Source organism: Pituophis catenifer, unplaced genomic scaffold (genome assembly GCF_029215685.1).
Source record: "Pituophis catenifer annectens isolate HBS135680 unplaced genomic scaffold, rPitCat1.0.hap2 SCAF_14, whole genome shotgun sequence".
NCBI classification, from domain to species: domain Eukaryota; kingdom Metazoa; phylum Chordata; class Lepidosauria; order Squamata; family Colubridae; genus Pituophis; species Pituophis catenifer.
In genome coordinates, this window is record NW_027256894.1 from 170,975 (window position 1) to 196,725 (window position 25,751).

At 51.9% G+C, this 25,751-nt stretch overlaps 1 protein-coding gene across 1 annotated transcript; it reads right to left on the minus strand.

The window, feature by feature from the left end:
- On the minus strand, positions 1 to 24,217 carry FURIN (furin, paired basic amino acid cleaving enzyme). Its single transcript, XM_070953811.1, has 16 exons — positions 24,106 to 24,217; positions 18,479 to 18,780; positions 10,733 to 10,831; positions 9,786 to 9,881; positions 9,187 to 9,315; positions 8,870 to 8,946; positions 8,581 to 8,669; positions 8,323 to 8,495; positions 8,024 to 8,236; positions 7,049 to 7,149; positions 6,860 to 6,963; positions 6,660 to 6,777; positions 5,442 to 5,621; positions 5,233 to 5,357; positions 3,515 to 3,631; positions 1 to 1,342 (listed from the first exon to the last, which is right to left on the minus strand). The coding sequence occupies exons 2-16, from the start codon at positions 18,656 to 18,658 to the stop codon at positions 777 to 779; spliced, it is 2,367 nt and encodes a 788-aa protein (XP_070809912.1). The 5' UTR covers positions 18,659 to 18,780; positions 24,106 to 24,217; the 3' UTR covers positions 1 to 776.
- Positions 24,218 to 25,751: the final 1,534 nt, after the last annotated feature.

Genomic DNA, 25,751 nt, shown 5'->3' on the forward strand with positions numbered 1-25,751 from the left:
TTTGCATAGTTCCAACATTTAATAAACTTTAATCTCTCTAGAGTTATATCCACATCCATTAAATTAAAAAAACTGGCCCCAGGAATTGGCTCCTTCTTCAAATTACAATAAATCATTTGTGCACCAAAAAAGTTATAGAAAAAGTGTCCTGGGCAGCCCCAACCAAACAACCTCCACCAGGCAGCTCCAGAGGACCGCAGCCAGAGATTGTCATCCGAGGGGGGGCAACAAGGCACGTAGGAAAGGTGGAAGCTCCAGCAACGCTCAGCAGATCCAGGGAGCAGCCGCCAGGGGGCGCTGGTGAGCGAGCCAGCCGGCTGGCCGCCCCTCCAAGGTCCAGAGAACCTGCTCGCGGGGGTGGGGGGGGGGTGAGGGGGCTAGGCAGCCCATCTGCACTAAGCAAGGCGGCGTCCTCATGGATCCTCTTCCTGACTGCCCCGCCCAGTCAGGGGCAGAAAGGGGGCCCTCCTGGCCATGTGGGAAGAGAGGAGGGGAGGCGATGTCTGGTAGCCAAGGCAGGAGGGAGCTGGAAGCCCTCCTGTTGCCTCAGCCCTCACCCATCTAGGGAGATGTGCCCCCCCTCGCCCCGCTTCCTTTCCACCATAATAGGACACAGACTGGTTTAGTTTTTAAAAAAACTTTGGTGAATTAAAACCAGAAGAGAATGACTCCAGCAGCAGCAGCAGCAGGCCCATAAGACACAGGGGCTCAGCCCCAGAAGACAGCAGGAGTCCCGGGGGTGGGTCCGGCCTGCTTCACCTGGGGCTGCAGACTCATCAAAGTCTTTGGTCTCTGATGAAGGCAGTCCTCTCGCCCTCGGCCGCCTCCTCCTCCTCCTCCTCCTCCTCCTCCAGCCCCTCCTGCCACAGAATGGATGGCAGCCCTTTGTAGGCAATGAGGTTTCCACTCTCCAGCGAGTAGACCTTGTAGCCACGCAGGCACGGCCCTGACCGCAGCTGCAGCACCAGGAAGATGGTGACAAACACGAGAACGATGAAGGCACAGCTCAGGCCTGCCACCAGGAGCGGCAAGTTGGAAGGGGGACTGGCAGGAGCCACGCCCTCTCCCCCCACAGCAGGGGAGGCCCTGCTGCTCTGCGTCTGATGGGAACAGATGTGCTCCTGGCTGTTGTAGTGGGCATGAGCCGGGCAGGACAAGCATTGGGTGGCCGAGGGGCCCAGGCATGTGGCACAGGACGGATGGCAGGGCACACAGAGTCGGGGCTGTAGCAGGTGGGGGTCGAGGCTGTTCTCCAGAGGGGGCGGTCCCAGGGCCGGAGCAAAGCCAGGCGGACAAGTCTTGAGACAGGTCTTCTGGTGGAGGTAGAAGCCTTCTTCACACACTGCAAGAGAAGCCAAAGGAGAGAGGATGCAGGGCATGACTGGCCAGCCCTCCTCCTCTGCTCCGTAGGTGAGAAACCACTTCTCTGGGCAGCCTGAGTCAGTCTTCATGCCACTACTTATTTTGTTCACATTTTGTGGCTCTCAGCAAAATGGCCCTCAGCTGCCAGGAATGCAGTCTCCGTCAGAAGACCTCAGCTGCAGAGTCATTAAACCACCTGCTTAGCTAAGGTGGTAAGCAGGTAACAGAGTGGGCCAGGAGACTTCCAGTCACCCAGCAGAGGGACAAAAGTCACAACACTCGCAGTACTATACCTGCGGCTACTGATGTAGGATTGCCAGATGGGAGATGATCTGACAGCCACATAAACTGCTCTGAGCTTTTCAAAGTACCCATGGAATAATTGATACAACTGGAAAAGTTGTCACAATCATTATTACTTTTGCAATGGGATAAATCCTGAATTAACTAAGCAAATGCTAAACTTTGCAATTGACGAAATGACTTTTACTCCACAGGACCAGGTATTTCTCTGCAAAGTGTTGCATTTCTAAAAAAAAAAAAAAAAAAGAATGAATGTGGAAGGGAAAGGGAAAGGATTGGGTGTGTTTGTGAATCAAAGAGAGAGGAAACCAACCAAGGTCATGGAGATGAGGAAGATATGCAAGGAAAGGAAGGTTTAGGTTTCATTGTGAATGAAGGGCTCAAATGGAGCATCAGGAAGTATGAACTGGTATCTTCTGGATTTTTTTGGGAGTTTGTAGGAAGTAGAAATTCAGAGGTTGATGATGTTAAGCTCCAGGAAATGGCTACAACTCTGATGTTACCAAGTTTGGTAATGAAATGTCTGCAAGAGAGCACCAAGGACACCCACCCACATCATCATAATCCTCCTCCTCCTCCTCCTCTTCCTCCACTCCACAAACCCCACTCCTCCTAGCCCTGATATTACCATCTGCAACAAAGCAATCAAGCTCAGAGACCACCAAGGACCCCATAGTTTTCCTCCTTCTCTTCCTCCTCCTCTTCTTCCTCTCCCCCTCCTCCTCTCGTCCACAAATACCACTCCCTCCTAGCCCTAATGATGTTACCTAGTTGGGTAATGAAATGTCTGCAAGAAAACAACCAAGCTCAGAGAGCATCAAGAGACCCACAGTTCAGCACTGAGCTACAAATCTTCCATCAATGGCTATAAAGGAAGACATTTGCTCCACAAACGTCTGAAGGAAAGTGATTTGGGGGGAATCCAAATGGATGACATCGATGGGAGCTGAGTAACTGCTTAGAAAAAACCTCATTTTTTGCCACATATTTTAATCCCTGAGGGTACTCGGCAAAGAACGAAAACAGAATGCCTGCTTTGAAAGGCTGAGGTAAATAGGGAATGTTGGAAGGTTGGTAAGAATATTTCAAATGTGGGATGTGCTGTTATTTGGTAGTGTCAAAAGTAAAACAATCACGGAAGAAAAGAAGTAACAGAGACAATAATAAATGTAGGATGACTATGGGAAGTGAAAGGGAAAATCCTATATGAAAAAAATATTAGCAGATGGATGAATCTCAAAACTAATTGAACAGAAAGATGATATGGAAGCCACTTGAATAGAGTAAAAGGGAGAATGTGACGCGTCCACAAGAAGATGGAGTGAAAGAGCCACCTAGAAACTGGAAGCAGAAACTGAGAGAGCCACCTGGTGGTCCAAAACTCCAAGGGCAGCGGGAGTGGGAGCTCCCCTCCCCAGAGCCAAGACACAGAAACTGCACCAGGCAAGCAGCCCTCCTTCCTGTGGCAAGGTGGGGGACTGGGTTACCCACAGTTCTAGCAGGAGTGCTTCCACCCCTCCACTCAGATGGCCACAAGGACCTCAAGGGGACATGGATAGAGAGAGCAGCAGAGAGTAGTGGGCCCAAACGGAGGAACCAAGGTCAGAGCAGAGAAAGGAGAGCTGTCACTGTGGGACTCCTCCACCCTCCACTTGGGAGTCGAGGGGGGGGGCAAAGGAGGCAACCATTAAGTCCAACCTGTCCAGCAGGCAAAGAGGGGCAGGGCAGGCCCAGATCTACCCTTCTGCCAGCGAACAGTGAGCACAAGCTCAGGTTCAGGACAGGGGCCATCCCCGAGAGTAGGACACTCTTCCAAGCAGCCCATGGGCAGCTTTCCCTTAGAACTTACCCACGCAGGCCTGGTTGGTGACCAGGGTTTTGCAGCCACTGCTCTCAAACTGATTGGAGAAGTCGGGCAGGTCGGGGCCTGTCCCATACAGAACCAGAACGAACTTGGTGAGGGTGCCTGGAAAGCAGGAGAAGGGAAAGGGGGATGAGCCCCCAGAGCAGCCTCCCTGCCAGTCTGGACCCAAGGAGAGGCCAGGCAGAGAAGCCAACGCACCGCACGGCCTTCTTCCCACCCAGTTCCTGCTGGAGGAGGTGGATTGGGCTCCTATCCCATGCAGAACTAAAGCTATGCAAACTTTTCAAGAGGGCCACTTTATTATTGCCTTTGTCGCTGCAATTTGTTCAATAATTGGGCTATTCTTTGGGGCCTTTGAATCATAAATTTTTTAAAATGTGTTTTGCTTAATGACCATTCACTCACTGACCGTTTAGTTACTATGATAGTTACTACCAGTTCTCAAAGTTATGGCCGCTGCAGCACCCCATGGTCCTGTGATCAAAATCTGGGTGACTGCGAACCGGCCTGCATTTATGACAGCCCCTCCCCACTTCTCCAGCCCATCTCTGCCCTTTTGGCCACCCTGCACTCTGCTGCTGCTGCTGTCCTAGCTGACATTTCCTTCCTTCTGTTGCTGGCCAGATCCAGGTGCTGCGGGAGAGACCAGCCGGGACACCAATGTGGACATCAGGATGGCAGAGCCTCGTCTGCCAAAGGAGCTCACTGGGCCCAGGCAGAGACAATGACGGTAGCGACTACCTGGGGAAGGTGGCAGATGTTGATACTAGAAGGCCACACCTGGTACCACCAGAACTGCCATTTCTAAGTGGTGCGGTCAGGGACGGTTTGCCTTCACTTAGCAGTGGAAATTCTGGGCTCCATTAGGGTAATTAAACAAGGACTACTTGCACTTAACATAATAGTCCACATCTTACAAGTTCTGCAAGGGGGGCGTCAGCTGAGCCCAACTGTCATTCCCAGAGCATTAACAGATGTTCCTAGAAGTTGCTGAATTTCTTTGCCCTTTGAGGGGAGTTCTACTGTGGGAATGGGGGGAAAACTGCCCAAGCCAAAAACAAAAAAGCCAGAAACCCATTTTGCAGGTTGTTATTCCTTTGGGAATTGACAAGTGGGAAGGAGAGTAATTTGCCTCCCACCTCCATTCTCCACACTTAGTTCTGTAAAAACAGCAACAAAATTATTGCAGTCCAGTTTTTGCAGCAAGATTTGGGACGAAAGAGTCACATGGCAGAGCGATTCTTCCCAATACGCTGCCATGGCTGCCAAAAGCCGAGGTGGCGCAGTGGTTAGAGTGTAGCACTGCAGACTACTTCAGCTGACTGCTAGCTGCAGTTTGGCAGTTCAAATCTCACCAACTCAAGGTTGAGTTAGCCTTCCATCCTTCCGAGGTGGATAAAATGAGGACCCAGATTGTTGGGGTCAAGAGGCTGACTCTGTAAACTGCTTAGAGAGGGCTGCAAAGTATAAGTGTAAGTGCTATTGCTATTGCTATTGCTATTGCTATTGCTATTGCTATTGCTATTGCTATTGCTATTGCTATTGCTATGGCGAACACAGTGGAAGCGGAGGACAGACTTGAAGTTTGAGTGGCAGAACATCTGGGGCAAGGCTGAAGCCACCATCAGCACTCAGGAGAGAGTCTTCCTGGCCCCGGGGCAATCAACACCCAAAAGAAAATGTTGAGGAATAAAGCAGATTACCGTAATTGTTTGCTTCACTTGTGTTTTCAATTTCCAGCACCCATTCACCAGCCGGGTCTTCGTCCCATGAATGCGTCGTCATGAAGGCCCAGTCATTAAAGCCATCAGCCGAATAGTCCCGAGGCCTGGCCAAGCAGAAAGAGATGACAGGGAGGGCCAGGCAGAGGCTCAGTGGTCTTTCAGACTGGAGGCGGCAGGAGTCAGCTTACCTAGCAGCCAGGAGGGTGGAGCGAGTGCCCATTGGGCTGACCAAGTGAATAGCCAAGTCTCCGCGGCGGTTGTAGGAGAGGGTCAGCCTGGCTTGGACATGCTCCAGTCTAGCCACGGAGTTAGTCTTTCCCCAGCAGGCCTCCACCTTCTGCCGCACCTCCAGACACTTGCCAATATCCCTGCAGGACACAAGGATCCTTGGGCAAGGCAGCCAGCAGCCATGGAGCCTCACCCCCCATGAGGTGGGATGGATGTTCCCCTCCCCCTCATTAGAGGTACTGGATACACACACTAGCTGTCTAGCCTTTTGGTTAGTTCTCTTATTTTTTTTACTTATTTATTGCATTGTTTTTATTTATTTATTTATTATTATTTTTACTTATTTATTGCAGTTTTTACTTATTTATTGTGCTGGAATTATGACTTTTCTATTGTGAGACATCCAGAGTGTCCCTGGAGTCAGCAACCCCAAAATCTAAATCCATCAATCCTGCCAGGGCAGCTGGGTGTCCTTTGGAAGTGGATATAGGTAGACAGGCCTATCTCTAAAATGCTGGCACTGGCTGCTAGGTGCACGGTGGCCTGATGAAGGAGACAAAAGGGGAGGTGGATTTGATCCCCAAGGTCCCTGAAGTGTCCCGTGTGATTCCTCAGAATATAGGGCCTAAGGGGCACAGGGGCTGTGCCAAGGGAGGGCAGATGCTACTCATCCTCCCAAGCAATTTCCTGTACAGGTAGTCCTCATCTTATGGCATTTCAGACCAGAATTTATGATGCTAAGCAAAATGATCATTAAATGAGTTGCACCCAATTTTATGTCCTTCTTTGCCAGGGTTGTTAAGATCCAATTATTAAATAAATCAGATGGTCATTAAGTAAATCAGGCACTCGTTAAGCAGATCCAGCTTCCCTCATTGACTTTGCTTGTTGGAAGCCAGCTGGGAAAGTCACAAATGGCCACAGGGGACCATCATGAATGCAGATTGATTATCAAGGCCCCGAATTCTGATTTGTGTGGGGGAGGGAGGCTGTCGTGCTTCTAAGTGTGAGAAGCATGACAGCTTCCCAAATGTAACATGTGGTTTAGTCTTGAAAATGGTCACTAAACATATGGTTGTAAGTCAAGGACTCCATATTCAAAAAGCTGAGTCCCCACCCAGGAGGGAGAAGACAGACATTTCCAAGCCCCCCCCCCCCCCCCCGCCCCAGACACTCACTTTGGCTCTGGGAGGATGTCGATGATGCACTTCCGCTGAGGCCCCACCGAGGTCCAGTTCTTGGCCAGGGCCACCATGGCACCTGCATCCAGCAGTCCGTAGCCGTAGGAATGGCTGACTGCGGAAAGAGGGGCTGAGTCAGGGCTGAGCAAGGCAGGGATGGCATCTGCCACAGCCTTCTGCTCCGTCCCCAGGGCTACCTTTGCGTCCCACCCCATTGGTGGCCCAGTCATTCGTGTTGAGGTGGCCAGGTTTGGATGTCCGCACAACCAGATGCTGCATGTCTCGCCAGGTCAGGTTCTTGCTGCAGAGAAAAGGCAGGTGAGTCGGCAACGGCAGCTCCAGCAGGCCCGGCCTGCATGGGCACTGCCACCTCCCTCGCCCCTTACTTGGCTTCCAGAGCGAGGGCAATGATCCCAGCAGCCAGGGGTGCTGAGGCGGACGTGCCAGTATGTGACTCGGTACATTTCTGCCACAGGTCAGTTGTCACCTGGAGGACGGAGAGAGGAAAGCCAGCACACTCACAGCTTATCCGGCTGCCATTCACCTGCCAGCTCAGCATCCCCCCCCCAGGCACCTTTGAGAGGAAATGGACCCCATTCAGTGGCCATGGGGGCCACCTACAGCCCCTCTTTGAATTGGCCTCCCGGGAGACGCGCATCCAACTGTGCACAGTGACCTTGGCTGGGCCCCCACTGGGATCTCTAGCTGGGTAGAAACCCCCACGAGAGCCCCATTACTTTCTGCTCTCTTTTGAGCAGAGAGAAGCCTTCTCCTAAACCCCAGGAATTGCCAGATGGTGCCACAAACAAGGAGGAGAGGCCTTAACTCTCCAAACTTTTGAGGTGTTTCAGTATCAACTGAAAGGATAACAGGGGTTTTTTGCTTTGATGTAACCTGAGTCACAGGGAAATGCAGTTGGCTCCCCTCTGCCATGGATGCCTGCAGGTGACCAGGTGCAACTTCCAACTTACCACCCCCCCTTCCCCCCCCTCCCCTGACGTGCAAGGAACAAACTCAGAGCCTCACTGTCCTTGCTGCTTGCAGCATCTCTCCTCTCCTCTCTCATCCCTACTCCTGTGCAGGCCCCCAACACTGCCCTGCCCTCCTTCTTTGCCCCCCCCCCTTGTCCCTCCAAGCCATTTGCACCACCAGATCCTTTCCACACTCTCTTCAGGGCATTCATCTTTCTCTTTTCCCCTCAAAATCCTGAACCAAACGGCCCCCGTAGCCAGCAATTGCTATCCAGCAATCATGGCACCCGTAGCCAGCAATCCTGGGTTTGGGTTCCACACCGTCCAGGCATCTTTGGAGCATGGGGGGACTTGGGGGGAAGGTGCACCCCGTGAGCAGGTGGGACTCACAATCTGCTTCTCGTTCTGGCTGCCGCTGCTGTAGGTAGTGGCCAGGGTGGAGGAGCAGGCCTCACTGTACCAGGGCACATTGCCATACTGGGTGGTGCTGCTGATGGAGAGGGTGTAGATGCTGTTGGTGTAGCCATCGCAGTTGCAACTGTCACGATCGCGACCGCCATTCCCCGAGGCCCAGACAAAGATGGAGCCTAGTCCGTTGCGGCCCTGAGAAAAGGGTTGAGTGAAGCGGCTGGGGGCCTCGAGGTCTGCCCTGATTGGCCCCCAGCTGCCCACCCAGCTCACCCACTCACCTGACTCACGCCCCGGTGGAAGGCCTCTTCAGCCAGGTGGGCGGGGCCATCCACGGTCTTGCCGTCGTCCTCCGGGCCCCAGCTGGCACTGTAGATGTGGATGTGGTTGGGGTTCAGGCCCAGGGAGCGAGCTTCCACGGCATCCGTCACCTCCCCATCCAGCATGCGGACACCTGAAACAAAGATGGCCACTGCTTTGGCTGCCTCTGACCAGCTGGCCCAGCCCAAGAGTGGGCAGAGCCCAAGGACACCCCTCACCTCCAATCTTGGCATTGTAGGCCACGCCCACACCACAGATGCCATTGTTGGCCACCGCAGCCACTTCGCCTGCACACCGAGTGCCATGCCTGCAACAGACAGAAAAGGCTGAGGCCACGCCTGCCATAAACGAACAAACGACCCCTTCTTCTGGACAGCCTGACTCTGCAAGAGTGCAGATCTGGGACAAGTGTAACCCTCGCAAGGGGCGGAGGGCTCTTCTGTGGAAGCCCCTCACCCCAGTGTCCCATCCCAGGCCATGTGCCCAGTTGCCCGCCTCCCTCCTAACCTGTTGTCATTTGTTTGCGTGTAGCGAGGCTGAGGGTCCGGGTCTTGGTCATTCACGTCAAAGCTGGCTGCGGGGTCCTAGGGAAAGACAGACCCCTCTGGGGCCTTAGTCTCTGATCCTTTGCAGGAGACCAGGACACCGGTCATCCTGGAGACCGGCCTGCTGGCCACTGAGAGATAGGCCTGTCCCCGATAACTTGGCTGGGGTCGGGGAGACTTGGAAGTGTGGGCACTCCAGCCAGAGACAGCCGGGGCCCCAAAAGGCCTTTGCCCTCCCCTCCCAGGAAAGCCAACGTGCCCATCCTCTCCTCCACTTACATAATTGGCCTCCAAATCTGGGTGGTTCTTCTCAATGCCATCGTCCAAGATAGAGACCACCACCCCACGTCCAGTGTAGCCCTGCTGCCAGGCCTCCTGCACATTCAGGTCTCTCTGGTTGCTGTTGGACTGCAAAAAAGGGGAGCAGCAGACACTCACCCCAAGAGCCAAGGTGTTGGAGCACAGGGGCCTCGAGAGCCCATCTGAGGGTGAATTCCCCCAACTAATTGTCCTCAAAATAGAATCTCAAGCCAAAGAGGAGAGAAACTCCCCATCCAAGCTCAACCTCACAGGCCCTTCCTCCTTTTTCAAACATTCATCCAAATGCCCTGCTAGCCCTCTTGGTTCCCCCCACACACACACGCCCCTTCTCTGTGCTGCTATCCTGCAAGGCCCACTCTGCCACTTCCCCTGGCTGCCCTTGGACCACGCTGGGAACCAGAGGGGACGCTCTTGGGACACAGCCATTGGGAAACATTTCACAGCCTCCATCCCACTGGGTGGAACGATTAAGCACTATCCCACTCCCCCTGGTCTGCCCCGATCTGGCCTTCAGACAGGACGAGTCCGGTCCCCCCCAAGGCAGTCACCTCACCTACCAGGTACCACTGCTGGGGGAACTTCGGATCTGTTGGCTCTATGAAGGCATCCCGCTTGGTCCGGCGCTTGGCCACTTGCTGCTCCAGCCAGACCACCTGGGGAGAGATGTGCATGGGCATGCTGCCAGGCTCCCACAGGTCCCAGACCAACCCTGGGCAAGCATTTATGTCAAAAGACGCCACTCTGGAGCTCTGCTAGCACAGAGCAATCCTCCCATCTGACCCCACAAGGACCGCCAGCCCAGCCCTGCCAAGAGGGCCACAGAAGGTCCCTGTTGGCCCCCCCTCTGCTCATGGCCAGGGGCCCTTTTCCAAAAAGATGAAGAAGAAAAACTCTCTTTACAGCTAAGCAGACCCAGTGGAGACTGCACGGATCCAGCCTTTGCGTAGTGGTGCGAAGAAAGGTTCTCCTTTGATGGGCTTCCCTTTTCTCATTTCTCTCCCAGGATGACCTTGGAAACCATCTCCCACTGCCCTGCTCCACTCAGGAAACAAAGCCACCCTCCTCAGCACACGGGCCCTGTGGACTCTGCTCAGCAGGGAGGGGGCTTTGCCTGGGTCTTCCTTCCCAGGCAAAGGAAGCCCAGCATTGCTCAGGCTTGAGTTCTGAAGCCCTTGTATCTCTCGGCTTCACCTGCTTCATCCACTGTGGAGCGGAAGAGAAGCCAGAGGAAATGATTCAACTAAGCATCTCCAGCTCCTCCTGCCAGGTCCCACGGTCTTCTCCCCAGCGGGCATCAGCCCAAACCCTTGGCAGATCAAAAACTGGGAGAGCAGCCATTCCATCCCTGCCTGGACAACTGACAGGCAGGCATGCAAGAAAAGGTGCCAGTGGCTTGTGAGGCACCAGGAGCAGCACTGGAGCTTGGTAGGGCAAGATTCATGGTGCAGCCCTCCAGGCCAGCCCCCTCACTCTGGGGCCAATTCTGCAGGATCGGAATTCATACCTGCGGCTCTCTGGACAAGGAGCTGTGCCAGGACCAGTGTGGCGAGAGGGACCGCTTGGCCACAGCCCGGTGGTAGAAGTGGTAATAGTCCCCGATGATCTGGGAAGAGAAGCCAAGCAGATCGGGTTCATTCGAGAGCTGGTCCCAGACTGAGTGGCCAGCGCCCACAGCAGAGGAAAGCTGCAAACACTTTGTGGGGGCATCAGGGGGCAACGGTTCCCCACAAGCAGGAAGATGCTTTCCCTCCTGCCCTGGCAGCTTCCTCTGCTCCTTCCTCACCTTCCCAAGATGCCCAGCCGAGTGGAGGTCCCAAGATGCCTTGAAACCGGCTTCCCCAAATTCTGCCTCTCAAGAGCTGAAATAACACAATCCCCCTAAAGGGCAACAGGGTGGCCTGCCATCTTCCTCCTGCTGTGGGGGAGAGGGGCTGCTTGGCAGGAAGGGACGTGGCCCCTTGGTGTGAAGTGTCCTGAAGAACTGCACTGAACTACAGGAAGGACAAAGTCACCCCCTTAAACCGCAAGGGGCCCATTCCAACAGCTGGTTGTCTGCCCAAGGGACACATGACTGAGTGACCCAACCCAGCCGAGTAAGAAGAGGATGTGAAAGGAGATGGGACAGCCAAAGCTCCCTGAGTGAAGAGGGAAAATTGATTTGGGAAACTTTGGTGCCTCTGAAATTGTTTTTTTTCCCCCTAAGCATAGTTTTCCGTAGGAAGGTTGCTTTGTTTTTGATTAGCTCTGTACTGATTGGTTTGGATCCCTCAACAAATGTAATCGGAGGAGTTTGCTCTCTCCACAGGAGAAACCCCAAACTGCAATTATTTTCTTCGGCCACCAGAGGGGGCTGGAAAAAAGCTGTAGCATGCCATATTCCTAGAGAAGGAACTTTTTAATTCAAAAATAACTACAATCCTTAGAAGCTAAGCTTGAGAAAATTGAAAAATTACTAGATAATAAATTGGATGATTGAGATAAGATAGGTAGGGAACAAGAATATCCTGTAAAAACATCTTTATTTTTTAAGTGACACTAGTTTTATCAAAAGAAAAAATACAGGAACAAGTTTTTTATGATCATTCTGATATAAGATTAAAACCTGAAAACCTGAATATAAGTGCTTTAAAAGAAATCTCTACTTGAAATTTGAAAAAAAAAAAAGAGGAGCATTTTGTTTTACCAGAAGTAAACCAGGCAAAAACTATCCCAAAGCTGAAGAAGCTTCTTGGATAAGAAGTGAAACGTCTTAAAAAAAAAACCCAGAAAGTCCACTTGCATCAAAGCACCTTTGGGACAACCAAGACCTGGATGGCTGAGAATCTCCATACACAGGCAAATACTATTTTCCCAGGTTAAATGGGAAGGTATGGCTTTTAATTTCAAGAGGCTTGAATTATATACAGTATAAAATTATTGATTTTTGCACCAGAAATGTACTTGACTTTGATTAAGGTTTAACAGAAACAGAACGGAAGGGAATATATGATCAGTGACAGTCTGGAGATTCAGGATGAAGGATAGAAAGAGGAGGCCTATGTTGGAAACAGAAGATATATGATTTAAGAGGCATACCTACTTAAGATATGCTATATAGAGATTTTTATAGTTATTTTTGGGATATGCTAATATTGAAGGCAGAGTAGAGATTTATAAGATGGTCTCCAAAGAAAAGCAAGAGATTGTGTGGTTGCAGCTTGGGACCTTCCTTGCTGGCTTCCCATGGTCTTTGTCAGAAAACGGTTCGGACGGTCACACGTGATCATGTGACTGCAGGAATACTGTGGTGGTCATACTTGCAGAGACCGGTCATAAGTCACTTTTTTTAGTGCCTTTGTAATTTCAAGCAGTCACTAAATGAACGGTCATAAGTCCGTACACTAGTGGTGGGTTGCTACCAGTTCGCTCTGGATTGGGTGAACCGGTAGTGGGTGGTGGCGGGAGGCATGCGCAGAAGCATTACGCGTACATTACCTGTAAAAACGACAAGGGGTTAGAAACCATGTTCCACAATGAGAGACTGAAAGCTGTTGAGCCTTGGGAGAAAGTTAAGACTCATGAATAGGAATATGATAGTATCCAGTCACCCCAAAGGTCAAGATCTATTCTTGTTCGTGGCAGGACAGCTTCTGAGCCAGTGGAGAGAGCCAGTTTGGCCTTCCTGAACTAAAGGGGGATGAGTGGAGAGGGTGCAAAATGAAGAAACAGACAGCAAAGATGCAGGAGTTCTGTGGAGGGCACCAAATTGTTCCCAAGTTGTTTTTCAGCTATCAGAGTTGGAGGATATCCCTTCTAGCCCAAATGCCCTACAGCATGCCCTTGATGAAGACAGAACCAAGTTAATCCATGGTTGCTTCCCATCTCCTTGGGGGAAACCTGGGATGCTGATAGGCCACTTCAAATGGAAGCTGGAATGGAACTTCCCAGCCCCCTTTGGGGGAGAGTTCCTCCTTCCATTTGCAGTGCAGCGCTCCTGATGGTGAGGGAAGCCAGGCAGAGAAGCATTGGCAATGCAATCCAGGGAAAGTGCTCTCCTCCCTCACTCAGAGCCCGAAGGCAGCTGGAAAGGAGTCTCAGCCCTGGGGAGAGGGCAGGGCAGCTGCCCCTTGTGGCTAGAACTCCCTTGTTATGGGCTTCAGTAACAAAATCTTGACAGACTCTGAGTTTTTCCATCCCTCTCTCTCATACTCAAGTGAACCAGGCAGCTTCTTTCTCCCATTGTCTCTCTTTCCCAAGCTTAAAGAAGGTTTTGCAACTGTCATCTGTACCACTTTTTGCCAAGATCATCTCCTTGGCTCTCTACCAGGAGGCTGCTCCACCCAAGAGGTCCTGCTACCACAAAACTAGGAGCTTGAAAGAAAATTGCACCCCTGATTCCGGATCCCCAGTGTCAGCAGTGGGCAGCTGATGAAGGAGAAAGAAACTTTCCACTACAGGCATCAGACCTGACACAGCAGGTCCCCAGGTGACAATCCTCACACGACTTCCATGCCCAGTGTCTCCTGCAGCAGCACCCACAAGGTTAGAATGGACACAGGTGTCTGCAGGCAATGCACAGAGCAGCTTTCTTAGCCCACCTCCTGCTCCAGCACAAGCCTGCCGTGAGACCAGATGTGGCCATAATCCTGGGACCCTTTGCAGATGCTGACTAGATGGAATACTATCTTGTAACAGTCTAAAGAGATTCTGAGTTATCCAGGTCATGGTTGTCCCAAAGGTGTTTTTTTTTCAAGAGACAACTGGACTTTCTGGAATCCAGAAAGTCCAGTTGCCTCTGGAAAAAAATGGCCTCTTTGGGGCTATCTTTGTAACTGGGTAATTTGTAACTGGGTCAGTTTCTTCTATTTACCGCAACATGTTTCAAAAGACTTGGCCCCATTCATGAACCCATGTCATGGGCAGAAGGTCTGTTTGCACTGTGCTGATGAAACGCTCTGCTGAGCAGACAAGGGGCGTATCAAGTTTCAACAGGGATCAGAAAAGGCCACCTTCCCACACCAAAAGAAGAGGTGCCTCAGTTCCCTGGGTGGAAAAGGGCCTCAGATGAAGCGGGACTTCCCAGCCTTTCGCAGCAGTGGGGGGGCTGCCAAAGTGCCAGGAAGGAGCTCTGCTTTCCAGGCAGCCACTACAAGCTCTCCCTACAAGCCAGCTCCGTCCCCTCCCCACCCCCCATGCACCCTCTCCTTGCCAGCCCCTTTCCCCATAGACCCAAGGGGATGGCTGCAGCCAGAGGGCTAGGGAATCACCCGGAGCTAAAACCACAAGGAGCCCTGAGGCATCTCTGCACTAATCTTGCCCTGGTCAAATGCCAGAGAGAAAAGGTGCCACATCTATGACTGGCAGAGAATGGGGAGCAAAGGAATATGAGGTAGAATTACCTGTGGGCAGCAATGCAACCCCCCTCCTTCCCTCTCATCTTTTCCATGGCAACTGCTCCCCCCCCCCAGTCCATAAGATCATAAACATCTAACACCATCCCCAGCTTTGTGTCTTCTGCAATTTGCTGAGCATGCCTTCTGCCCCATCATCCAAGTCATTCATGACAACTCTGAACCCGGGACAGAATCTCCAGATACCCCTGGAGTTCCCTCCTTGTGGACACTCAGGGCCACCTGTTAGACACAGATGTTCAACAGGTCCATCATCTGGCATTGGGGCTGCCCATCCTACATAATTCCATTTCATCAAAAAGGAGGTTATTGCCAACCTGGTCAGATACTTTATTGACATCTAAGTATACAACATCACAGCTTTTCCTTGCTCTGATGATCTAGTCACTTTGTCCAGAAAGACAGATTGACTGACAAACAGCCTATTTTTAAGTAACCCACATGGGCTTCTGGTAATCACCGTGTTCCTTTGCAAGTGCCTGTAACCCTTGGCTCAATTATAATCCTCTCTAGGATTTACCCAGATATGGATCTCAAGCTGACATCTTGGGCCCACTTTTCCCCCTTTTTAAAAACAAGGGAATAAGTCTTCTTGAAATCTTCTTCAGTTCACAGGTTCTCTGTGGTTTTGAGTTCCCATCTACCAGTTTATCATCTTGGGCTACAATCCATCAGAGATTTAAATTGCCTCAAAGCAGCAAGGACTTCTCCTATCACTTGCTGCCTATTTTGACCTGGGTTTGGTCTTCATCCTTGCACCTTTTGACAAATTGGGCCATTTTTTTCCTTTTGCAAAAAGACAGATGCAAAATAGGAATTAAGCAATTCAAGTTTTTGGCTTTTACCTGTCACCATCTCACTCACTTCTCCAACCTGCAGATCAACCACTTTCTCAAAACCATTTTTGGTTATTTTTGGTACTCATTGAGAGCCTCAGCTAATTCTGAATCTAATCCCTCCTGACTTCATCCTTACAGATTATGGTTATTCTCTAATATTCTGCTTTTCCTAAAAGGCCCTCCCTTTCCATTTTTTAAACTTCTCCTTTTTGTTGTTGTTTTTTGTCTGAGAATTCTTTATGCAACCACACTGGGCTTTGCATTTCTCCCATTTTTCTTTCTCTTTGATGTCATTTGTATTTGGGTCCTAATTATCTTATTTTTCAGAATTTCCCAATTCTGACTGGGACAAAGTGGAGTAAAACCGTTGCTTCCTGTGAGCTGGCTCATTACGCCCTCCACGCTCTTTCAGGCAAGCCCAGCTTCTTCAACAGCTCCATCGCCCTGATGGATCAAGGTGCCAGGTTCCTTTGTTGTGGATGGCTGCCAAACCAGGTCTCCTATGTCCTATATTTGCGCCTTATGTTTTCCTACTCAGATACAACACTTGATTATTTCCCCGTTAAAGTCTATCCTTTCCATTTCTACCAACTGCTTAAGCCTGCCTAGATTTTGTTTCAACATTCAGTTTTTCCTCTGTAGCAATTCTGAGCTACAGACATTCTCTTCTTTTGTTCTGTGGTTCATCTGAGGCATCGGTCGTTCTTCCACCTTTCTGCCATCTGCAAATCTAATAAGTCTTTCTTCAAACTGTTGAGCAGCAAAGACTGTACCTTGTGGGCCTCCATTCAGCAATTGTCTTGAAAGTATCTGTAATGTTTAGAGTGCCTTAGAAGTGTGTGAGTTAGTGACATTCAGTACCTTTATCCCAGGGGTGAAATGCTCCCAGTTCAGACCAGCTCGGGCGAGTAGGTAGCGATGATGGCCGGTGGTTCGAAGAACCGGTAGCAATGGCAGTTGGAGGCTCCACTCACCCACCCACCTGCTTCATTCCCCAGAGTCGGGGAATGCACCATTCCCCGACTCCGGCCTTGCCATTGAGCCGCTGCCTGCTCGCCCTTTGCCATGTGGTGTATCCTACTGCTCACCTTTCTCCCGCGGCTGGCTATCAGGGAAGGCAAGCGGCCGAAAGTTACCGGAGTCGCTCACTCTCCTTCTTGAATGAGCCACTCTGGTCCATGCGCCAGCTGCGCAAGCGCACACCGTTTATTTAATTCAGTCATCAGCGGAAGGTTGGGTGTGCGCTTGTGCAGCCAGCGCGTGGACCAGAGCGGCTCATTCACGAAGGAGAGTGAGCAACTCCGGTAACTTTCGGCCGCTTGCCTTCCCTGACAGCCAGCCGCGGGAGAAAGGTGAGCAGTAGGAGTCGGGGAATGGTACATTCCCCAACTCTGGGGAATGGGGCGGGTGGGCGGAGCCATGGGAGAAAGGTAAGGACACCCCGGCAGAATAGAAATTTTAAAAGTTTTCCTACCGGGTTCTGTGGACGTGGCTTGGTGGGAGGGGGTCTTGTGACTGAGTGGGCGTGGCTGTGAATGACATCGAGTTGGCCACGCCCACTCAGTCACAGGACACCCCCCACCAAGCCATGCCCACAAAACCGGTAGGGAAAAAATTTAGATTTCACCCCTGCTTTATCCATTATTTTAAACTTCCAATCCTTAAAAATGGAATGGGAGGGTTTGAAAGGGAAAAGCTAAGGTAGCCCTAAGGCTCAAACTATGAAGAAAATGTAACTTTCATGAACAATATTTCATTCCTGCCTAATCTTAACCCAATGAAACCATTGCTAACGCAAAGTTTGAGGAGAATCGTAAACAGAGAGAGAGAGAGAGAGAGAGAGAGAGAGAGAGAGAGAGAGAGATTTCATCACAAGAAAAAAGCTACCACTCAGTAGGTAATTTAACCCCATTTGTTCTGCATTAAAATGAGTCCAAGGCTTCTTACACATCAGCTCACTCCCCAACCATATCCAGCAATTCTCTCAGCTCTCCTTCTGCTGTTCTCTCCTCTCCTCCTCTGTTTATGAATAGTGTAACTCATGATGCTTTACATAACACACCTTTCCCAAGAAACACTTCGTACTTCGAACAAGGAGCACAGTGATCCTCAAAAACTTGTCATAACATATGTCTGTCTTTAAAGAGACTTGTGAAGTTGCATGAAACAGTCTTTGTAAAAGCCTCCAGTAAACTCTGAGCCTACTCCTCACACAACAGTGATGCGTGAGCCATTGCTGGCCTCAATGCCAGAAGACTGGATGGGAACTGACATCACTGGCCACCTGGCTTGCCAAGGGCTTTGATCCCGCATCAAGCCTGGGCAGCCTGCTACAACAGCCATAGCTGATCAGTCATCAAAACAGCTATTTCCAAACAGCCAACATCAAATGTCCTGTCCTAAGGAAGAGCACTGCACTTCCCACTTCCCAGGCACTTGTGACTGGCAAAGGCAGACAGGTAGCCCAATAGCCAGCTCCAGAGAAGCTGAGACCTGCTTCCCAAAGGAGAATTCAGCATAGCCAGGAATTCAGCCATGAAAGCAAATGCTGCCAAGCCAAGGAAAGTGTTCCAATCCAAGAGAATCTCTGTAGCTCAAGGTTGACCTTGGGGGTCCTTGATGCTCCCTGTGCTTGGCTGTTCCTCGCAGATATTTTGCTACCCAACTAGATCACATCTCAGTTCACTTCAGTGTGCTCGGTTCACAAGCATTGAAGATGTGATCTCGCCAGGTAACCAAACGTCCACAAGCAAAGAGTCAAGCTCAGAGAGCACCAAGGAAAACAGGACCAGCAAGTGCCAGGGAGAAGACTCCTCCATTGTTCCGGGTGTCAGGAACTACACACTGGGATCTCATGCTGCTCCTCTGGTATCCAAACATCCCAGGGAATTCACCCCCATGAGGCCCCGCAGCAGAAAGGGCAGCAGCCCTGCAGCCCCTCCCGCCAGCAGCACAATGTGCAAACTTCTTTGTTTGCGTAATGGCTTAAATAGGAGCAAATGCTGTTGGGAAGTAACTTACCGGTCCCAGGTTGAGGAAGCCATGCTTCCTGGCCATCCGTTCGGCTTCCTGCAGGCCGGCGGGCACCAGGACAGCCCAGGTATTGGTGTAGATGTGCTGGCTGAGTCCCTCACTGACCAGAACGGCCAGGGGCACTGTCATCGCCCACCAGAAAAGCAGCAAGGACAGCCTCCGATCCATGAAAGCCAGGAGGGAAAACCAAGCTGGGCAGCCAGAGAGGCCCTCGCACTGCCCAGCAAGGGCTCAGTCGGCCTGAGGAACCATGGAAGTCGGCTCTGGGCCACACATCAACTGCACAGCACCTGGAGACCAAAGGAAAGCATGGGGCTCAGACTGGACCTCCTCCCCCCAACAGCCCCAAGATGTTGAGAAGAGGAAAGCAGGATGTAGCAAGAGGCTGTGCCCCACGTCTGCCAACAGGAGCCAAGTGGTCGGCGAGGGGGTGGGCGGGTGTTGCCATCCGGAAGCACCATATCTCAAGTTCCTGTGCCCAGATGAGCTTCCTCCTGCGTGAAAGAGACACAAACCCCGCCCTGTGCTAGGTCAGCTGCCAGTTGCCCTAATGTGGGATGGGAGGAGCTTTGGGGGCCTCAGTCCCCCTCTGGAGGGCCCCAAGGAGAAGGAGGGAGGTGCTCCCACCTGGAGCACGGCAAGGAGGCAACCCTGAGGGAAGGAGAGAAGATCCGGCCAAGTGCCCAGGATGAGCTGCACTTCCCTGCTTCCGTGCGTGGGGCAGGGGATGCTCTCCGAAGCTCCTCCTAGCCCCCTTGCAAAGCTGTGGCCAGAAGCAACCCAAATGAGGAGACATCAGGCTCCTTCACAGCAAGGGTTCTTTGCCACACAATATAGCCGCATTTGTGTAGAGGAGCCAATTTGCACCCTGTTAAGCATTTACCTATTTAGTAAGTAAATCCTAACCCTCAAACAACTTTGTGTTGTACCTACGTTATTGTTTTTCTTGGAGCCCCGGGACCAAAATAATCTCATAAGGAGCTTACAGAAAAAAAAGGAAAGCTGAAAACATGTTATACATAAATGAACAAGTTTGCCAAGAAAAGGAAACTTATTTAAAAGTGGGGGGCAGATTTAATTGGCTACCGAGAGCCCCCTGAAGCCATGGTTCTCTTGCTCTCTAAACCAGACAAGCATCAGTTGTGCTCTGACCTCCCACAAGCACACTGGGGAGAGTGCTGGCTGGGGTGACCACAGAAAAATGGGACAATCACACATAGGCGGTATGTTGGGAGAACAAGAGGCACGCGGCCTGGAAAACCCTCAGTGGAGCCACTGGGCACCCAGATCCCCACCCTCTTTTGCTGACTTAGCAGGGCAAGGGACGGTATCGTTTCCCCTTGTTCTGTGGGCAGCTACTGTTTGCACTTGACCTCCATCTCTTGATTCAAAAACCTAGTCAGAAGTGGACTCTTTGCTGCCTGCTCAGTACGTTCCGGAACAGAATATCCTGGGTTTCAGCCAAAGGAAGGCCTTGGGGTTGAATACAGCCCCTCCGTTCCCAAGGCTGAAGAGTCAGCAGAGAGATGACCAAGCAGAAGTTCATCCCAGCCAGATGAAGGTCAGGAGAGCTGGAAAACGGGAAATTCTACCCAGTCACATTACTTAATTTCACCACACTTGCTGTTCCTGTCTGGCCCTGCACCAAAAGTGAGCTCCAGCCTCCAAAGGTTAACCTTCTAGTGGAACAAGCTTATTGACTGGCCGTGCAAACAAAAACCCTTCTTGTGAGGCTGTGCTTAAGGAACAGATGGGGGCCATTTCTGTAATCCAAGGAAATGCAACTCCGACTGAGGAACTGGTTCTGCCCTGGACGACGGACGGGTATGTGTGGCAAAGGCCAACCGGGAGCACTCCATTCTCCGGCCAGTTTGGCAGGGTAACCGATACATCTTCAGAAAGGGAGAGGTTCAGGCCACCTGTCTCGTGGTGAAGAATCCAAGCGTTCTCCCTGGATCAGTGCCAGCAGAGGCGATGGGGGAGACATACCAGAAACATGTACTTTCATGGACCACTGGAAGGAGGAAATGGCCCACATGCATTGCCCAAGAATGTGATAGGCAGGTCACAAAACACACTTTTGAAGGGCTGCCACAAAGGGGGATATTTTCCAAAGTATTTTCCAAAGCAGCAGAAGGCAAAACAAGAAGCAATGGATGGAAACTGAACAGAGAGAGAAGCAACCTAAAACTAAAGAGAAACTTCCTGACAGTGAGAACAATTAACCAGTGGAACAGCTTGCCTCCAGAAATTCTGGGTGCTCCATCACTGGAGGTTTTTAAGAAAAGACTAGATAGCCATTTCTCTGAAATGGTATAGGATCCCCTCTAAGGTCCCTTCTAAGTGTTATTCTGTTATTTCCCAGGCCCTCCACTCAGATTTTGGCATCCTCAGTTTTCCTGCCTGAGCAGGGGGTTGGACTAGAAGACCTCCAAAGTCCCTTTTAACTCTGTTATTCTGTTATTCCCGAGCTAAATACGCGAAGACCCTCATTGGGACCTATCTCTTTTGCTCCCTCTGGACTAATGAGTTAAAGAGCTGTCTCTAGACATTTATTTTAATAGATTTTTAGAAACCTACAGTTGAAAGTTCTTCACGTCTCCTTAGTCTGAAGCCACATCTCTCTCTCACGCCCTCAATTTAAGCAAATTCCCTTGTCTTGGAGCCTTTAGAATCATAGGCTAGAACAGGGGTATCAAACTCACCTTGTCATGGTGGTGTCATGTGACATATCAGGACTTTTTTCCCCTTCACTAAACTGGGTGTGGGCCGGGAGTTTGACAGCCCTGGGCTAGAAGGTATCTTGGAGGTCTTCTAGTTCAACCTTCTGCTCAAGGCAGAAGACCTCACACATCCCAATCAAATGTTTGTCCAGTCTATTTTTGAAAACCTTTAGTGATGGTGCACCCACAACTTTGAGAGGCAAGCTGTTCCCTTGATTAATTGTTCTGTCAGGAAATTTCCCCTTATTTCTAGGATGGCTCTCTCTTTGATAAGTTTCCAAGCATTATCTCTGGTGCTTTGGAGAATAAGAAAATCCCCCCCTGCTCTGTGACAGCTCCTCAAGTACTGGGAGACAGTTATCATGTCCCTCCTAATCCTTCTCTTTGATAGGCTAGATATAAACCTAGCTTCCTCAACCGCTCATCATACTATTTAGCCTGCAGAGCAGCGGTGAATCCCCCCACCCCCGTTCTATCTGGCTTGCCAAACCAGTAGCGCCGGTGGCGGAAGGCTCCGCCCACCCGCCGGGATGTCATTTCGTCCTGTTTTTTTACCATCTGTGCATGTGCAGAAGAGGCGCTGAACCGGTGGCAAAGGTAAGTGGATTTCACCACTGCTGCAGACCCCTTATTAAGGTCTCCTTCTTGAGCTGGGGGCTGGACTAGAAAACCTCCAAGGTCCCTTCCAACCCTATTGTTTTATGTTCTATGTTCATCTTTGTTGCTCTTTTCTGCAGACTTTCTAACACCTGAGCATCTTTTTCTTTATATCATGGTGACCAAAACTGAATGCAATATTCCAAGTGTGGTCTTATTGGTACAGTGTAAAGTGGTAGTATCAATTCACATGATCTTGTTGATGCAGCCTAGGACTATTGGCTTTTTTGGCAGCTGCAGCGCACTGCTGGCTCATATTTAAATGATTGCCCACTAGGACTCCAAGATCCCTCTCACAATTACTGCTGTTGAGCCAGATGCCACCCATTCTATATCTGTGCATTTGTTTTTTTTCCTGCCTAAGTGCAGGACCGGACTTTTTTCACCACTAAACACTCATCTTGTTGGAGATGATCCAGTTTTCAAATCTGTCAAGATCCTTCTGAGTCTTGAGTCTAGCTTCCAAAGTGTTAGCAATTCCCCCAGCTTGGTGTCAATTTGCAAATTTCATGAGTTCCCTTTCTATGCCCTTCTCTAGGTCATTTATGAAGATGTTGAAGAGTTCTGAGCATAAGACTTGTTTTCAAAGCACCCATGTTGGGCATTCCCAACTTAGCACCAATTTATACCTTCTAGGCAGATACAAGTAGCTACTTTCTCAATGATTAACCCTGGCTTTGTTAGCAGAACTGAGCAAATGAAGAACATGGGGACACACAGACATGTTTCAGCATGGATGTGCCAAGGCATTTTCCAAGGCATTTTCTTTCCAACCATTGTTACTGCTAAAGGTGAGAAAGTGCAAATTCACTCAGGTCCTCCAGCAGCTTCAGGAGACAACCACTTCCTACCACTTAACCCATTTCAGCTGAGAGGCCCACATCCCAAGTCTTGCTTGCTGAGGCCCAAAGAAACCAGGTGCAAAGCCCCCATCAGATGCTCAGCCCTTTAATCCATAGAGTTGCTCAACAGGCCACTTATTCTGACCCACAGACCAGGAAGGTGAAGGGAGCTGCTATGAGCCTCTTCTGGGGACAGAGCCTACAGGTGAACTTGCTATGGTGCACACAGAAAAAGGTGTTGTTTCTGGAGACAACTCACACCAGCAAGTAAGCCCAAATTCTCATTTATTTCCTTCTACTGTCTTTCTTTCCTCCCCACTAACTCTCCCCCCCCCTCACACACACACTGAGTATTCTTGGAAAGTAAAAAATAAGAAGAACCCCAGTAATGCAGGGAATGGGCATTGAAGGGAGGTGGGAATTCCTATGCATGATTCACATCTCTCTCCTCTTGCACAACTTCTGCTGGGGAAGCCCTGCCACAGCTTAGCTTGAACACCTAAGACCACCTGATGCTGGGAAGCTCTGCTGCTATGGGGAGGGGGCGCTCTTCAGACAGAAATGGCCATTAGTTTGGGCGGAAGCTGACCAAGCAAACCAGGGCGGCTCTTTGGGACCAAAACACCCAATCCCTGGCCCTTACCTTTTAGTTCTTGGCCTTCTACAGAGCCCAGATTAAGTGGTCCTCCAGCTCAGGGGAAAAAAATCACTGCCTAGTCAGAGATGTTGACAAGAAGCTGGCTTCACTAGTCAACATAGGATCCTTCCGTGGCTTTAGGTTTGAGGAAGCAAGTTTTTCTTTCGCAGCTCGCCCCAGACGGCCAGGTGTTAGACGTGCCATGGCGACTTAGCCCCGGAAACTCTCCCCACCCCCGCAGGGCCCGTGACTCACTTGCGGGTTCGCAGACATCCCGGCTTTGGCTAAAACTACTGCAGGCAGCCTTCCCGGCCACACACTCCCTCCTCCCGAGGCGGGAGGCCCGAGAGGAAGCGCCTGGTCCGGGCACCCAGCCCTCCCCGCGGAGCAAAGCCGTCCCGAAGGCCTCGAGGGGCTCCAGAGTTTCCACGCGCCTCCGCCGGCCCGAGCGCCCTGCCCTTCAGATCCCAACGGGGCCAGCGCCCGGCGGCGGCGGTCCTGGCGAGGGGCGGCTGTCCCGGGGCTGCACGCGGCCGCCTCGCCGCACCGGCCTCGGCCCCCAGCGCTGCGCTCGCCCACCCGGCGGCCGGGCTGGATGCGGGCCCCGAGGCGGAGGGGAGGGCGAGCGGAAGGCAACCGCCCAGAGCCGGGCCCGAAAGGCCAGCAAGCCTCGCCGTCCCGTCCCCCGCCCGACGCGGCCCTCGCCCGAGCGCGGCGGGCCCGGAGCGGCTGTCCCTTCCCCGCCGTCGGCCTTACCTTCCAGCCCGCGGGGCTCGCGCCGCTCTGTTCACCGCGGCTGCCCGCTCGGCCCCTGGGCGAGCGGGAGCGGCGTCATCGCGGCGGGCGGGAGGCGGACCGGGAAGCCCAGCCGAGCTGCCCCCGCCCCGCAGGCTGGCAGGCTGGCAGCGGCCTGACGCTGGTTGACGCGCGGGCGGCGGGGCGGCCTCAGCCCGGCACCTCCCCTCGCGCGCAGGCAGGGCCACCCTCTCCCCCCCCGCCCGCCGCCCCCGGTGCTCGGCCGGCCCCTCTGCGCGGCGGTGCGCAGGGAAGGCGGCGGCGGGACGGGCGGGGCAGGCGAAGCCGGCCGTACCCCGGGGACCATGCGGGCCGAAGGCCGCTCGGAGCTTCTGCTTGCCCCGCGGCGGACGCGTCTCTGGGCCTTCCGCGGGGATACCGGCGGCTTCGTCGATCGCTCTGCCAAGTGCCGGCGACGCTGAGCTCGGCCGGTCGGTACCCGGGAAGAGCCCGCGGAGAGCCGGGTGGCCGCTGGGCGGGAGGGCTCCGGGAATCCCCGCGGAGCGGAGCCTGGACAGGTGCTGAGACAGCGGCGAAAGAGCTCCGGGCGATCCGAGCCCGCCTCTCTTTCGCTCCGCTTCTGGGCCCCGCACTTGGAAGGGGACAAACGCCGAAGGAGCCTCGGGGAGGCGCCGGGGATGGTCGAAGTCTGGAAGCCGAGGGGCTCGAAGAGCAAGGAGAAGTCCCGGCAAGCGTCGCTTCCAAGGGGAGGGCAAACCAAAGGGAGCCCAGCACCGGCATCCAAACGGCCGATTCGTGCGGAGGGAATCTGGGATCTCGGCTGCAAAAGGCCGCAAGGGAAAGAAATGCGGGCCTGGGGCTTCCAAATGGGGCTGGCGGATTTGGTCGAACGAGACGATCGGTAATCCTTCCAGTCGGGTGTTCTGGAGTTGCGGCGCTGGTCTGGGCGTTTCTGAAGTAGGCAATCCTATTTGGAAAATGAATTGAGGCAGCTGTGCTTGGAAGAGCTCTCGAGGCCATCAAGCCCACCCTCCTGCAGGCATGGAAATTAAAGCCTCCCCAACGTTTGACATTGATCCTCTGATTAAAGATCACCATTGGGGAAGTGGTTTCACAGTCAGGTTGTTCTGCTAGGAAGATTTTTCTCACTTTCAGCTAGAATTGGTCTTTTAATTTGTCCCTTACTCCAGTCTGCATTCCAGAAGCTACCGGTATGTTCGCCCCCCAGTGACCGCTTTTGGGGAAGTAGTGTGAAGAGCACTTTCATGTCTACCCTCAGATATCTTTTCTCCAGTACTTTCCATCGCTCTTCATGGGAATTGGCCACCATTTCTTAACCATTGGCTTCATGGTAACACATGCAAGCCACTGAAATCTCCAGGTATTTTTTACCCTCTCTGATCCCCTGGTTTCCCCATCTTGTCCCTGTAAGGAAGCCTGGAGGGACCTGTCCTTGTTGAAATCATCTTCAGTATGGAGCCTGTCGTTGCCTTCCTCTTTAAGACCAGTCTTCTTAACTTCTCCACCCACTTTCGTTCTTGACTCCTCACCTTTTGCCATCACCTGTCAGTATGTTCATGGGCCAGGCCAGTTAACATTACCTTTGCCTTCTTAGTATTTCCACTTGCCATTTTCCAATGAGTGAT

Coding starts and splice junctions, on each gene's coding strand:
- FURIN (XM_070953811.1), bottom strand. CDS start 18,658: ATGGATCGGAGGCTGTCCTTGCTGCTTTTCTGGTGGGCGATGACAGTG. Junction 8,496..8,580: donor CTACAATGCCAAGATTGGAG/GTGAGGGGTGTC, acceptor TCTTTGTTTCAG/GTGTCCGCATGCTGGATGGG. Junction 6,778..6,859: donor CAATGGGGTGGGACGCAAAG/GTAGCCCTGGGG, acceptor CTCTTTCCGCAG/TCAGCCATTCCTACGGCTAC.